A 17,054-nucleotide genomic window follows, 5' to 3' on the forward strand; every position below is an offset into this window, starting at 1 on the left:
CATAAAACTGAAGCTGACATATTGATTCCTTTGAGTTTCACTGGATTACAACGTACAATAAATAGGAAATGTTTAAACATCAATTCAAATATTATACCTTTATCTATATGACACCTAGTTCATCAAACAAAAGAAGTTTAATTTGCATACTTAGAGGGGTTACTGCTGATACATTGTAGTGAATGCAGAAGGTAGGCTGAAACCACTGCTTAGTTAAGAAATATACTGCTGCTGACTGCGGATGACAGGTGACCACTGATTACATGACAATTATGTAGGAAATTTGCAAGGGAGAAATTAGAATGGCCATTGTGACCAGGTGACTGCTGAACTCAGATGACTGTTAGGACAGGTCTGACTGTACAAAAACAAAGTTCTCCAGAGAAAAATGATGACTCAGTAAATATTTTACTGAGCCTCTTCATCTGGAAAACAAACCATACTTTAATAAGAAAAAAACACAGAGACCTCATTCACTTTTGTCATTATATCATAACTCTAGACAGATGATTTAAGGCAGTACCCACTGTGCTACAGTGAAAGCAGGGTGATAAGAACTCTATAGCTGTATAGGTTTTCAAAACATATACAAATCTTTGAACAAAATGTATCTCCAATGATGCTACTCCTTTAAAGACAGACTGGTTAATCAAACTAGAGATTTTGATGACCATGGTGTTACAATCACAATGGTTAATCATAATAGGGATTTGGATGACCATGATGCTATAAACACAATGGATAATCATAACAGGGATTTGGAGGACCATGGTGTTATAATCACAATGGTTAATCATAACAGGGATTTGGAAGAACATGGTGCTATAAAAACAATGGTTAATCATAATAGGGATTTGGATGACCATGATGCTATAAACACAATGGTTAATCATATTAGGGATTTGGAAGACCATGGTGTTACAATCACAATGGTTAATCATAACAGGGATTTGGAAGACCATGGGGCTATAAAAACAATGGTCAATCATATTAGGGATTTGGATGACCATGGTGCTATAAACACAATGGTTAATCATATTAGGGATTTGGAAGAACATGGTGCTATAAAAACAATGGTTAATCATAATAGGGATCTGGATGACCATGGTGATATAAACACAATGGTTAATCATAATCTGATTTGGATGACCATGGACCATGGTGCTAGAACTCACAAGTTCATAAATCTGGTTTAGAAATTTTGTCCGAGCTTCATCTGACCTTTCTTATCCCATTTTAGATATTATATTGGGGTCTGAGGTCAGAAATCCTTGCCTATTGAAAAGCTAGTATTCTCTGAAACTGCATGGAGTCAGATAGGGCAGTGCTTACTAATGAACTTAAATAACTATCCCTAGGAAATCAATAGGAAGATTATTTATTTTCTCACAAATTGGAAGTATAACATTTGTTAGGTCTTTAATTTATAGACATATTCATCAGATAGAAGCAAATGTCAAGGCAGCTGTTGTTAATATCATGTGAATACATGCTGATGTGTTCTCTGCATGAAGAATCAGACCTTTTCCAGGTTGCTTCAACAGCAACAAATTTCTGGTGTTTGTCCTGGAATAAGTATACTGAAAATTATGTTATTTTGTTGCTTTAGAAAAATATGCACTTTTACATCATTTTTTAATTTTTTTGTACAACATTAGAAAGGGCATTTTTGTTGGTATGTCATTACTAATGAACCTCTGTTGTCATGGACATTTAGGCTGCTTGATTTGGATAGGCATGTGACTTGTAATGCAAATGGAGAAAACAGGGTCAGGTTTTGTCAAATGCAGCAGTTTAATCTAGTTTGTAAATATATTAAAGAGGCAAATTTTATACTCCTATGAGACAGAATGCAAGCCTGTGACACATCTTTTAGTCATGATATATACAAGGGCAAGCCTGTGACACATCTTTTAGCCATAATATATACAAGGGCAAGCCTGTGACATATCTTTTAGTCATGATATACACAAAGGCAAGCCTGTGACACATCTTTTAGTCATGATATATACAAGGGCAAGCCTGTGACACATATTTTAGTCATGATATATACAAGGGCAAGCCTGTGACACATATTTTAGTCATGATATATACAAGGGCAAGCATGTGACACATATTTTAGTCATGATATATACAAGGGCAAGCCTGTGACACATCTTTTAATCATGATATATACATGGGGAAAGTTTCATGAAAATCATTGTAAAGTTAAAGACCAGACAAGAAAATGTTCACAGATGGACCGATGGGTGGACATTACCAAATTAAACCATAAAATGGTCAATTAAAGACTAGCACATAAAAACGACACAGGTTACTACAGCATCATACTAATTGTATGATATATTTAATCAATAGTTGCATATGATAATATCACGCAAATGTCCTATTCCATTAATTTTGGTGAAAGTGCTTGATTTCTGCATTTTTAACAATGACAACATATTTTGTTTCCACCAAGAGAACTGTACTGACATTTCAAACTCACTTACTCAGCAACAGATCACTATGTTTTGTAAATTATGTTTGTCTAAGAATAATTATGCAATCACATTATGGTCAGGAATTGACTTCTGCAGCCTTCAGACACCAGCCCTCCAAAAAGATGAAAAAGTTCATCTTTCTTGAATGCATATCATATTGTTATGCTCAAGGTGTTTCGAAAAATGCATTTTCAAGGTGTAATATATTCTTTTTTGTTTTATTATTAAAAATATTTATATTTTTTCCCCATAATCCCAAAGATTTTACACCAAGAGTTCAAATCTAAAAACAGCATTGTAGTAACATTTTCCCAAATTTAGAAATCAATGATTCCTCATCAACAACAGGGATGAAAACATTTCTCATAATACCTTTAAAAAATGCCGTCATATTAATATCCCATTCAAGTGGATTACATTTGTCTATGTATGGCAATTTAGGGTAAATCTTGCCTGACTGAACAGTAAAATTCACCTCCCATTGACTTCCTCCAAAATGAAAAGCATAAACCATGCAAATCCTGTGTGATCTAAATATACCCTGAGCAACAATCTGAGTCGAGTTGTCAAAGTGATTTCCAGAAAATTCCAAAAGATATACTGCTCTGATGCAGGAAGTATATAATTTTGGTCAAGATCAGAACAGTGATATATTAGCCATTGGCGAAGGGTACATGAAAACCTCATCAAAATGAAGAGTCTGAGAAGCTTTATAAACGCCATCACATATATCCATGTCTTCATTGAAGCCCAAATCCCTCATGAAAATTCATGACTTCATTGAAGCCCAACTCCCTCATGGAAATTCATGTCTTCATTGAAGCCCAAATCCCTCATGGAAATTCATGTCTTCATTGAAGCCCAAATCCCTCATGGAAATTCATGTCTTCATTGAAGCCCAAATCCCTCATGGAAATTCATGTCTTCATTGAAGCCCAAATGCCTCATGGAAATTCAGGTCTTCATTTAAGTTCAACTGCCCCATGGAAATTCATGTCTTCATTGAAGCCCAACTCCCTCATGGAAATTCAGGTCTTCATTTAAGTTCAACTGCCCCATGGAAATTCATGTCTTCATTTAAGTCCAACTGCACCATGGAAATTCATGTCTTCATTTAAGTCCAACTGCCTCATGGAAATTCATGTCTTCATTTAAGACCAACTGCCTCATGGAAATTCAGGTCTTCATTTAAGTTCAACTGCCCCATGGAAATTCATGTCTTCATTTAAGTCCAACTGCCCCATGGAAATTCATGTCTTCATGTAAGACCAACTCCCTCATGGAAATTCAGGTCTTCATTTAAGTTCAACTGCCCCATGGAAATTCATGTCTTCATTTAAGTCCAACTGCCCCATGGAAATTCATGTCTTCATTTAAGTCCAACTGCACCATGGAAATTCATGTCTTCATTTAAGACCAACTGCTTCATGGAAATTCAGGTCTTCATTTAAGTTCAACTGCCCCATGGAAATTCATGTCTTCATTTAAGACCAACTGCCCCATGGAAATTCATGTCTTCATTTAAGTCCAACTGCACCATGGAAATTCATGTCTTCATTTAAGACCAACTGCTTCATGGAAATTCAGGTCTTCATTTAAGTCCAACTGCCCCATGGAAATTCATGTCTTCATTTAAGTCCAACTGCACCATGGAAATTCATGTCTTCATTTAAGACCAACTGCCTCATGGAAATTCAGGTCTTCATTTAAGTTCAACTGCCCCATGGAAATTCATGTCTTCATTTAAGTCCAACTGCCCCATGGAAATTCATGTCTTCATTTAAGTCCAATTGCACCATGGAAATTCATGTCTTCATTTAAGTCCCACTGCACCATGGAAATTCATGTCTTCATTTAAGACCAACTGCCTCATGGAAATTCAGGTCTTCATTTAAGTTCAACTGCCCCATGGAAATTCATGTCTTCATTTAAGTCCAACTGCCCCATGGAAATTCATGTCTTCATTTAAGTCCAATTGCACCATGGAAATTCATGTCTTCATTTAAGTCCCACTGCACCATGGAAATTCATGTCTTCATTTAAGACCAACTGCCTCATGGAAATTTATGTCTTCATCGAAGTCCAGCTTAATATGGTCAACAATCTGTGTGTTGCTCTTGGAAGGAAAGCAAACTAAATTGCAATGAGTCTGAAACACCATGCCATGATAGATGAAACACTTGACAGATTTCTTTTCCCCATTCACAAAAAAGTGAAATAAGAGAGAAATGAGAGCAACCTGTTCATATTTTGAATCAGAATCAACCCAATCATGTGTTTGAGCAAGATGTCATTGAAGTATCCAGCACTTGTTGTTCTCATGGTCAGTCTCAAAGGAGTAGAGTTGCAGTCAACTGTCTTGATGAAAGTCCATGGGCTGAAGTGGAGTCCATATTGGAGTACCCCAAACTGACAAACATCCTGTAAAACTTGATCCAGAGGATGTGAAAATAGGCATCTGACAAGATGAGACTAATCCAGAACAAATCTCTCTGTATGGAAAGCTATACCAACCATGCAGTCCCCATATTGAACTTGGGCATGGCTTTAAACTTGCTGAACTTCTGGTTGGAGCTCTGCACCATTCACTTTCACACCAGGTTGTATGTAATAAGCAGGAGGGTTTGTGTTGTGAATTAGTGCCAATGTTTACTTGCTGAACATAATCTGCATCTTCTTCAACACCTTCTCAAGGCTGTTTTAGACCTCTATGATAGAAACTATTCTTCTTCGCCCCTTTATTTTGCTTTTTCTGTTCTGTCATGGCTGCTGCCATCCAAATTACAGTTGTCAATAAAATGACTGCTGATGATTGAAGCTTGTAAATTTCTCCTTCTGGTGAATCATCCTGCTATTGGGACTGGGACTGAAGTCCTTCTGGTGAATCATCCTGCTATTGGGACTGGGACTGAAGTTCTTCTGGTGAATCATCCATCTATTGGGACTGGGACTGAAGTCCTTCTGGTGAATCATCCACCTATTGGGACTGGGACTGAAGTTAACAAAAATGTAAAAATGAGTTGGAGAAAACTTCTTGGGCAGGCTGCCTTGTCATGTCCTAAATACTGCTGCCGAACAGCAATGGAGACCAAAAGGTAAATGATGACACTGACAGAATGACCAAAGACTGACAAAAGCAACCCTTCTCAACAAGAATGCATGAGGCAGTCAGGGCATTTGTTACTGTGGTCAGCTGTCCTGTTAACAACCTTTGTAAGGCATCACGTAGATACGTAAGCATGAATGTGACCTATTTATGTGAGCCTGAAGACAGCGAGTAAAGATAAGTCTAGCAGAGACACAATAAATATTATATTTCTCCCCTGCTTTAAGGCAGCAAGAACACTTCATGAGCTGCTTAACAGAAAAGAGGGGCTGATATGTTTACAGTCACTTTTGGTACCTCTGTAGAATTATTAAATGTATCCTGTACCAGCAGTTGGAGATGTACACCAGCAGCTGACTATCTGTGAAGAAGGCTTTTGAATCTCTTATCTTTTCAGACAGACAGCCAGTATCGTCTTTAATATGGAAGGATTGAAAGAACAGATGGAAACAGGGATACTCACCTCATTGTATACATACAATGATGCCCTGACTCCATATGATCAACTCAAAGATGGAGGTGGCAGGAACTAGGCCAAAAAAAAGGATCCAAATGATCTCTTTCATCAGTCTCAAAGCTACATTCAGCAAACTTCATTGCAGGATGAAGGTTCATACGCTGATCAAGGTTGTGCCTCTCTGGTTGGGTCTGGCAATCCAGTCCCCATCAAACATACCATGTGGAAGCAAAGATGGAAACTTGTCAAAGGACTAGTACTGAACCTGCTCAATGGATGAGTGATAAACTGTGAACCTGCTCACAGGATCAGTGATAAATTGTGAACCTGCCACCTGCATTAGACAACAATCAACTGACAGGGCCAGTGGTGGGACAGCTATATGAACTAACCATTTGGCAGATCCCTGTAACTAACCATATATGATGAACTGGTCAGCCAATCTGCAGTCTAACTCATAAAAGGCTTCTGATCAAAAGAATAACTGATCAATCAACCAGCTGGATGGAAGTAGCAGGCATCAGGTCAGTGACAGAGGGCATAGTTGGCTTGTGTGGCTGGCAGAAAACCCATGTGCAAAGATTTAAAAAAATACCCAGGCCGTGATCCTGTATGCAGCGGGAATGGTGCCAACTGAGTTGCCCAAAAAAGTGGATCAATTTCTACCAAGCCATCCATGTCATGAGTCAAAAGGTGAGAAGATAGTCAAGAATCTGATAGCATGATCCAGTGAATCTTGGCAGGAGGAAGAGCTGAAACAAGATCCAGTGAATCTTGGCAGGAGGAAGAGCTGAAAGCAAGATCCAGTGAATCTTGGCAGGAGGAAGAGCTGAAAGCAAGATCCAGTGAATCTTGGCAGGAGGAAGAGCTAAAAGCAAGATTCAGGGAATCTTGGCAGGAGGAAGAGCTGAAAGCAAGATCCAGGCAATCTTGGCAGGAGGAAGAGCTAAAAGCAAGATTCAGGGAATCTTGGCAGGAGGACAAGCTAAACGCAAGATCCAGGCAATCTTGGCAGGAGGACAAGCTAAAAGCAAGATCCAGGGAATCTTGTCAGGAGGAAGAGCTGAAAGCAAGATCCAGGGAATATTGGCAGGAGGACGAGCTAAAAGCAAGATCCAGGGAATCTTGGCAGGAGGAAGAGCTGAAAGAAAGATCCAGGGAATCTTGGCAGGAGGAAGAGCTGAAAGGAAGATCCAGGGAATCTTGGCAGGAGGACGAGCTAAAAGCAAGATCCAGGGAATCTTGGCAGGAGGAAGAGCTGAAAGCAAGATCCAGGGAATCTTGGCAGGAGGAAGAACTAAAAGCAAAATCCAGGGAATCTTGGCAGGAGGAAGAGCTAAAAGCAAGATCCAGGGAATCTTGGCAGGAGGACGAGCTAAAAGCAAGATCCAGGGAATCTTGGCAGGAGGAAGAGCTGAAAGCAGGATCCAGGGAATCTTGACAGGAGGAAGATTAAGAGCCAGGGAATCTTGGCAGGAGGAAGAGCAAGATCCAGGGAATCTTGGCAAGGGGAACAGCTGCTGGAGCACTCCACACTATACTAACTAATATCCAAAGACTTCAATCTTGAACATTTTCCTTGCCTATCAATTGTTTTCACAGAACCATGGACCAGTTCCTTTCCAATGAACTTGTGTCATTGATTGCAGAAGGTGCATTAACAGATTTGAGGTATATCTCATTGGTGTCCTGATAGCTTGAATACTTATACTTAGGTCAATTTATTGCTGCTATGTTCTTACAGTGACAATGAAAACAACTAAATAATGAAACAGACAAATGGTCCATACTGTATCCAAAATAAAGCACTGAAATACATAAATTACTAAACTGCGGTAAGCTTTAAAAGTGTCTGCTGTACAGAATGTTATTTTACAATGCATTCAACAAAACATAAAACACTGCAAGTCAGTGACTATATCCACAAAGGTGTACCTAAATTTGAAAATTAATGATGAAAAATAAAAAATAAAGTTGTTGATGGCTAAATTAAAGAAAAATTAGCATCATAATGCCAACTTTGCATGGGATCTGCTGATATTTGCACAGAAATCCAATGCATTTCTAAAGGTAGATCAAATGATATTTACACCGAAATCCAATACATTTCCAAAGGTAGATCAAATGATATTTACACCGAAATCCAATGCATTTCCAAAGGTAGATCAAATGATATTTACACAGAGATCCATTGCATTTCCAAAGTTAGATTAAATGATATTTACACAGAAATCCAATGCATTTCCAAAGGTAGATCAAATGATATTTACACAGAAATCCAATGCATTTCCAAAGGTAGATCAAATGATATTTACACAGAAATCCAATACATTTCAAGATGCTGCCTGAATAGAGTGCAAGTTTAAAATGAGGAACACTGGAAAAAATGGTAGCCACACAGTAGCAGTAAAGGGCAAGAAATAATATTGAAAATGTTTTTTTTCCAGAGATACCATTTCACTAATCTGCATGGAATACAGACAGGAAAGACTACAATTTTGGTCTTTTGGGGAAAGCTGCATTCAGGCAATAGTTACCTTTATAATACCAATATGATCATGTAGTATATCTGGCAGAAAAATGATAATAATGTTGTGTTTTTTTTCAAAATGTTTAATGTAGGCTTTGAAATTAATAAAGGCTGAAACATATTAAATGTAGTCTGACCAATACAAAATCATACTCTATACCCACAAATGCCATATGACCATGACTTTGATACCTGTAATCTTGAAATAAGACCTTTTTGGGGCAACATGTCACTTTTCCATGATCATTAATTATATCATATGGTGCAAAAGTCTGATGATGAAAACTAGAGATATAGCAATTTCAAACAGCTACATGATAATACCATACAGACAGACAAATGGACTGAAATGTTCTCATGTTTGTTATAAACAAGTAGTATAAACCTGATGGGTAAAAAGTATGTCAGTGTTTACTCACCATGAGAGGGAATTTGGCATTGTTAACTTTGGCCTGCGAGTCCACAACCTCGGCAATAAATGGACCAAACTGAGTGAATTTTGGGATTAGTCTCTTAGAGAACACCCCAGGGTCTAGAATAAAACAGTGTATTGGTAACTTTATGGTGAATTTGCACACATGAACAAATCTGACACATGCATGAGAAATGAAATGATCATTTGTTATCAATGGTTCACATCATCAACAGGATGCTTTTGTATCTGGCTTTTATACTGGACGATCTTACAACATCGATACAATGTAAAAAAATTTAAGGGCAAGTAAAAGTGGGGTATTATAAATGCTTTATTTAGACGGATTCTGCAATGTAATAAAAAGCCACAATTAACATATAAAGAAATGTGTAAGAAATGCACAGAGCTATGGGAAATATGAAGGAAAAGAAATTTCAAGACAACAAATTTTTGAAATTTTTGTTATGAAAAAGTCAAAATGAAATATCTTAGACACCTGAGAATTTTTATCAATTTTAAGTAACTGAAATGTATGCTCCACATTGATTTTGATATAGAAAATTTAACAGTGAAACAAATAATGGAATGTACAGCAAATAAAGAACAAATTACAAATAGAATGCAGAATGAACATGAACAAAATACAGAAATGATAAAAATTAAATGATGAATGTATTTCGTAAAAAGAGAATATAAATGCAAAATATTAGAAAATTGGTTATTTCTAGGCTACCACAAAATTTTCATGATCAAGTTTTTCATATGATGACCTAGAGTTAGATCGTAAATAATCAAATATCGACTGTTGTCTTCACTTTGGCAATGTATCAATAAACCTCTAGTTTTTTTCAAAATACTGGTGTGCTGGGGTAAACCTAACGCTGTCTGACCAGAAGAAAAATAAATGTTGACATTTTCTTTTTCTTAACTAGTCATGTGTAACTTGTACAGATTTGTGATAGCTCCTTGTTAAGTAAAACCTCTCCAGACTAAACTTGTACAGATTTGTGATAGCTCCTTGATAAGTAAAACCTCTCCAGACTAAACTTGTACAGATTTGTGATAGCTCCTTGATAGGTAAAACCTCTCCAGACTAACCCCATACAGATTTGTTATAGCTCCTTGATAAGTAAAACCTCTCCAGACTAAAACGATACATAAATTATTGAGATGTGTCTCTGAAAATGCAAATACCATTAAGAAAACAAGTGCTAGGTGTGAAACTGCAATCTCTTGAGTTATAAACCTCATCTTTATCTTTCTAATGGGATATATATTAAAAGATTTTTTAATTCACTGTCTTCACTCTGAACACAATATTTTCATGTTCTGGTCTCATTTTAGTAGCAATCTTATGTCAAGCCTGTATGTTTTAGTAATAACACAAGAAACTTAGTGGACATGTGCACTTCGCTGAATAATCTGATGACAGGGACTAGTATTTGTCGCAATTCACTTGTCTGAAAAACAAATGCTTGGAAACATTTGCCTGAGCTCTGCGAATGCAAACAAAATTAATTCCAAACATATTTCAAATGCAAATATAGACTGTTGATAAAATTACCTGTTACAGGGTCTGTAATACAGGAATGACACAACATTGAGATATAATGAATTCTGAACATTGCATGTTGCAGCTATTAGAAAACATAAGTGATTATAAAATAAAGAATAGTAAACTGATACTTATCAGACTGAAAAGCTAATTTGAAGATACCTTTCATTTTTTGTTTTTGCTTTACACAGACTTAAAGATCCAAGCTAATATTTACATACATAAAGGATCTTATAAATAGGGTTGGATGGATATAAAATAAGATGAACTAAAGCAACACTAACAACCTGCCATATCCCTACTCTTTTTAATGCTTTTTCCATCTCCACCCTGTGCCCATCCCCACCTTATAACAGTGACCCAGGCTTAATGTTTAAATCTGTCATACTATTATGTGTCTTTCTGCTATGAATACGCAAAGTTTCATAAAACAGTCACATGGTCTTTAATCACTTTCCACGGACCCCAGGCATGGGAGTCAAGGATGATACCCATCTAAGAGATGATTGCCAAGCAGTTTCGGAAAAATGATAACAATAAAGACAGAACAATACTGCATGAAGTGAAAATGTTTATAGCCAGTGGCATGCTGAACAAGACATATTAAACTGATAACTTCCATATCTAATGAACACTATATCACATAACCACAAAAACTTTGCATTTACCAATTACACAGAAATCCAATTATGTTGCAAACATGCTAAGTGCCATTCATAATTGTATAAAATTTTCAGTATGCCTTCAGGCAGTTTTTAAAAAAACAACAATTTTTGGAGACAAAATATTAATTTCATGCTTTGTCATTTTTTTAGACGTTTATAACAAGAATTTTATTCATGTATGTCAGACAAAAATGTAGTTCTATAACAATAAAGCATTGTGTTTAATGCTAAAACCTATAACCAATTACATACCAGTCATGCATATAAAAATCAATTTCAGTGAGTATTTTTAAAAATAACCTAGCACAAAATATACTCATGTGTTTTAAATATTATGAATTTTTAAAATACTTGATGTATTTCAGTTGTAACCAGATGCTAGTTTAAGTATTTTCTACAATGGTAGTGTTAAAAAAATTTTAGAGATGACAACTTTCACTTTAATAGTTTCCTCTTTTAGATTCATATTCTTCTGGTGTTTAATAATCAATTTTTTTTCTATAGGTGAGTGATACAGTAAAAACACATATAGAGTGATCTCTGTTATGAGCAACCACCTGTAATTTATGGCAATAACTGTAATGCATGTATCAATTTTATTACATAAATGCACTGTAATGAGTAACCACCAGCAGAATGCAACCTGTGACTATGATTTTTAGGCAGAATATGCATTTCAATACTGCTATAAATGACCATATCACAAAACATATAAACACCACTGACCTTGATTAATTCCTGGCAAAGCGCAGTTCTTTGTAAACAACACTGCTTTGAATGACCATATCACAAAAACTGAGACAAACACCAATGACAATTATTTAATCCTCTGTAATTGCAACCATTTAAACAACAACAAAAATTGAGACTCGTTTCCAAAATTCTATAGGTCAGGCAGATATTGTCATTTGCTGCAGACTGTAAACCAGACTAAAGTAACTGCCATTGTAGTGCCAATGTTAGACAGGGAGCTGCAGTGGCTCAGTGGTTAGTGTGCTAGATTCACAATCAATAGAGTGTGGGTTTGCATCTGACCATCGGACCAGCCTGGGTCATCTATGATGGTGTGTCCATGGGGAAGGCACTTTACTACATTTGCCTTGCAGTAAATAGTCTACTTGTGTTGCTGCGCTGTAAAACTTAAAACCAAACTAAAACCAAAGTCATGTCCACATCCACTGCAATTAACCATTCTTTCTTCAAAGGGAATGGTCACCGATGCATTATAGTTGATTCAAAACTTTGTACTGTTTATTTTTTGTGAAAACCTGCATAACAACAAAAATGTCAAAATAAAAAATATTTTTGAAGTGCTTCAATGGTATTGTCAAGTGCAACACTTATTTTTGGAGTTGATGATTCATAATGCCTGGGATGAATGAGGTCTTTGTCTGTGATACTTGTCAATGATAATCAAATTCTAGATTTGATTGTCATTGATGTTTACTGTTTTTTAAAATTATTTTACAGTGATTACAAACCACACATCAAGCCATCATCTGTTCACTGTAGTGCAGCCTGTTGAACACTTTGTTTACAAATTTGATCCATTAAATCAGTGATATAATAAATAAATTTATTCTGTTTCTGGAGGAAATAATTATGTCTTTTAATTTCATTCACTGATATATATATATATATATATATATATATATATATATATATATATATATATACATATATGTTCCATTTTTACCCAAAGCCTGATCAAAACTCCTACAGTCATTATTACAACTGATCACTGATAACATCAATACCTTGATAACAAGGGCAGAACCTCCCATGACAATGCAAAAATTTCTAACACTGGAGAAAAGAATAAATGTAACTGAATAAAGTGAAGATAGCTCATGGACTGGAAAAATAAATATTACCTTAGTTAATTCTCTAATTCATATGTAATCTTCAAACACAAATGGGAATGTATTATGATAGATGTATACCTATATTACCATGTAACATTACTTTCAGATGAATTCATGCAATATTTTAATAAGAATTTTGAATAAAGAATACATGTACATGATTGTAGATATATTTCCTTCTTAAACAGTGTTGAATTTCGAACCTGGCAACATATTTTTTTCACAAACCTCTTATGAGACCACCTGTCTTGAGAGCAAACTTTTGTTGGCAGAAGGGGTGGTCTCTTTTGACCAGTTTTACTGTATGAACAAGTGTTATTCATTATATCAGTGTCAGTGACCTAATGAACAATGAATTGTGGCCATCACTATTTTTGACAATTTAAGTCCTACCTAAAACTTGTTAAAGCTATTTCAATTGAACAGCAAGCCATTTTTCCAATTTATAAAATAGGCATTTAAACTGTCACTCTGTCTTGTCCTTGTTAAGTATTCATTGTTTAGTTTTTATCTGATTCTAGGCACTAAAAGAAATATTTTAGAATGTTTTCAGACAGAGAAAAGAATTGATTATTTCTTAACCATCCCAAACCCATGCAAAATATAAGTTGTCAATTCGCGATATGAAATTGTGGAAGTGTTGTGTCAGATTGCAGCATAAAATATCATTCACAGATTATGATTAACCTATAAGAAAAGAGTCAATTTTGTGAAAAAAATTCCTACCTCCTTCTGCCCCTAAACGAAATATCTGCAGCAGTGAAGGTAGGCTGGCCCAAGCTCGAGAGAATACAATCTTGTCAGGACAAAATGTCAGTGGGTGTGTAGGGCATTCCCCTTCATAGGCTGTCATACATTCTTCACACCCTGTGAAACATTTGTAAAAAATACAGTTGCATATATAAGACAACAATTGCTATTTTATACTGTGTTCTATATTTTTCTATAAATTATTTCATTACCTTGAGCTGCAACAATAATGACTACTGAAAAACCAGTTAGATTTCTAGTAGGAATGTGGTTCAAGCTATGTAACAATGATCCCTGTTGAAAAATTGGGTAGAATTCTAGTAGGAATGTGGTTCAAGCTATGTAACAATGATCCCTGTAGAAAAACTGGGTAGAAGTCTAGTCAGAATGTGGTTCAGGCTATGTAACAATGATCTCTGTAGAAAAACTGGGTAGAATTCTAGTAGGAATGTGGTTCAAGCTATGTAACAATGATCCCTGGGTAGAAATCTAGTCAGAATGTGGTTCAAGCTATGTAACAATGATCCCTGTAGAAAAACTGGGTAGAAGTCTAGTCAAAATGTGGTTCAAGCTATGTAACAATGATCACTGTAGAAAAACTGGGTAGAATCCTAGTAGGAATGTGGTTCAAGCTATGTAACAATGATCCCTGTAGAAAAACTGGGTAGAAATCTAGTCAGAATGTGGTTCAAGCTATGTAACAATGATCCCTGTAGAAAAGCTGGGTAGAAGTCTAGTCAAAATGTGGTTCAAGTTATGTAACAATGATCACTGTAGAAAAACTGGGTAGAATCCTAGTAGGAATGTGGTTCAAGCTATGTAACAATGATCCCTGTAGAAAAACTGTGTAGAATTATAGTAGGAATGTGGTTCAAGCTATGTAACAATGATCCCTGTAGAAAAACTGGGTAGAATTATAGTAGGAATGTGGTTCAAGATATGTAACAATAATCCCTGTAGAAAAACTGGGTAGAATTATAGTAGGAATGTGGTTCAAGCTATGTTAACAATGGTCCCTGTATAAAAACTGGGTAGAATTCTAGTAGGAATGTGGTTCAAGCTATGTAACAATGATCCCTGTAGAAAAACTGGGTAGAATTCTAGTCAGAATGTGGTTCAAGCTATGTAACAATGATCCCTGTAGAAAAACTGGGTAGAATTCTAGTCAGAATGTGGCTCAAACTATGCAAAAATGAAGGCTATGGAAAATCCAGGTAGGATTCTAATGTGAATATGGTTAAAGCCATGCCAGGTGTGGAAGTAAAATTTAAAACAGAAAACACAAACCAAGTTTGGTTCCAATTTTATATGACTAGTAACTTATTTTTGATGTCTACACATTTTGTGTGTGGACTCAACAAAACTACATATGTTGAAGAAACAGCACAGAATATCTATAGGTAAGTTTGTTTTCTTTTGTGAAAACTAGTAGAATGAAGAGAGCTGCTTTAGCAAGCCATCACAATCTGGTAGATCCAACCCATTTTCCAAACAAAAAATATTTCCAATACATAAATTCTATAAGACATTAGCATGTTTTACTGTATAATCACTCCAATGCCTCAATGTTATACCGTATAATGACTTCAATGCCTCAATGTTATACCATATAATCAGTTCAAAGTCTCAAAGTTATGCCACATAATCACTTCAATGCCTCAGTGTTATGCCATATAATCACTTCAATGTCTCAATGATATGCCATATAATCACTTAAATGCCTCAATGTTATGCCATACAATCACTTATATGCCTCAATGTTATACCACATAATCACTTCAATGCCTCAGTGTTATGCCATATAATCACTTCAATGTCTCAATGATATGCCATATAATCACTTAAATGCCTCAATGTTATGCCATACAATCACTTCAATGTCTCAATGTTGTACCACATAATCACTTCATTGCCTCAGTGTTATGCCATATAATCAGTTCAAAGTCTCAAAGTTATGCCACATAATCACTTAAATGCCTCAGTGTTATGCCATATAATCACTTCAATGTCTCAATGATATGCCATATAATCACTTAAATGCCTCAATGTTATGCTATACAATCACTTATATGCCTCAATGTTATACCACATAATCACTTCAATGCCTCAGTGTTATGCCATATAATCACTTCAATGTCTCAATGATATGCCATATAATCACTTAAATGCCTCAATGTTATGCCATACAATCACTTCAATGTCTCAATGTTGTACCACATAATCACTTCATTGCCTCAGTGTTATGCCATATAATCAGTTCAAAGTCTCAAAGTTATGCCACATAATCACTTAAATGCCTCAATGTTATGCCATACAATCACTTATATGCCTCAATGTTGTACCATATAACCACTTCAATGCCTCAGTGTTATGCCATATAATCACTTATATGCCTCAATGTTGTACCATATAACCACTTCAATACCTCATTGTTATGGCAAATAATCTGTTCAATGCCTCAATGTTATGCTATACAATCACTTCAATGCCTCAATGTTATGCTATACAATCACTTCAATGCCTCAATGTTATACCACATAATCACTTCAATGCCTTACAGACCATCGTTTTTTTTAGAGGGGTGGCCTTGCATCATTGTAGTAATACAAAGAACAGACAAGTGAAATTTGTTCTCTGGAAAAAACTTCATTTAAAACAAGAAATATTAAAGAATATATTCAGACTTTAAGATTTAATTTCATTTCTCTAAATACTTTTTAAATTATTACAAGCACAGGCATGCTCATTTGTAAGCTATGCCATAACTTATGTTTTCACATATATCCATTTCTGTTGATTTGATGGCTGCTACAATACATGAAATTAAAAACCAAATGAAACAAACAGTTCTCTCCTGTGTCAACTGGATTCCATCCCAAATCCAATCATTTAAACACCTACAGAATATTAATCTTTGTCTAAGCAAACAATAATTGATATGCAGGAAAATCAAAGACTTAATAGTATTCAACACTGCAATTTTCAATATTTTGACAGTGCTTAAATTTGTGGACTGGGAAGGAGTTCAATTATTTCTACATTAGAATCATTATTAATTGGGTCTCTAAATTTATGGATCAAGAAGGAGTCCTATTATTTCCAAAGAAGAATCATCGTTAGTTGGGTCTCTCAATTTGTAATGATTTTTTGCAACCATGAGATCATCAAAATTGGAACTTCTTGAAACAACAGAACTCGTAGTAATTTGTGCCAGGGGACAAAACTAGT

At 35.6% G+C, this 17,054-nt stretch overlaps 1 protein-coding gene across 1 annotated transcript in view; it reads right to left on the reverse strand.

Moving 5' to 3' along the window:
• LOC149796042 (PR domain zinc finger protein 10-like) overlaps window positions 1-17,054 on the reverse strand; it is a 71,007-nt gene that overhangs the window by 24,722 nt on the left and 29,231 nt on the right. The window contains exons 9-10 of the mRNA XM_089965958.1: window positions 13,803-13,943; window positions 8,996-9,108 (exon numbers count right to left, since the gene is read on the reverse strand). Coding sequence (XP_089822084.1) covers window positions 8,996-9,108; window positions 13,803-13,943 — 254 coding nt within the window. The remainder of the gene's footprint in view (window positions 1-8,995; window positions 9,109-13,802; window positions 13,944-17,054) is intronic.

This window comes from Sinohyriopsis cumingii, chromosome 7 (assembly GCF_028554795.1).
Source record: "Sinohyriopsis cumingii isolate HCF-2022 chromosome 7, ASM2855479v2, whole genome shotgun sequence".
NCBI classification, from domain to species: Eukaryota; Metazoa; Mollusca; class Bivalvia; order Unionida; family Unionidae; genus Sinohyriopsis; species Sinohyriopsis cumingii.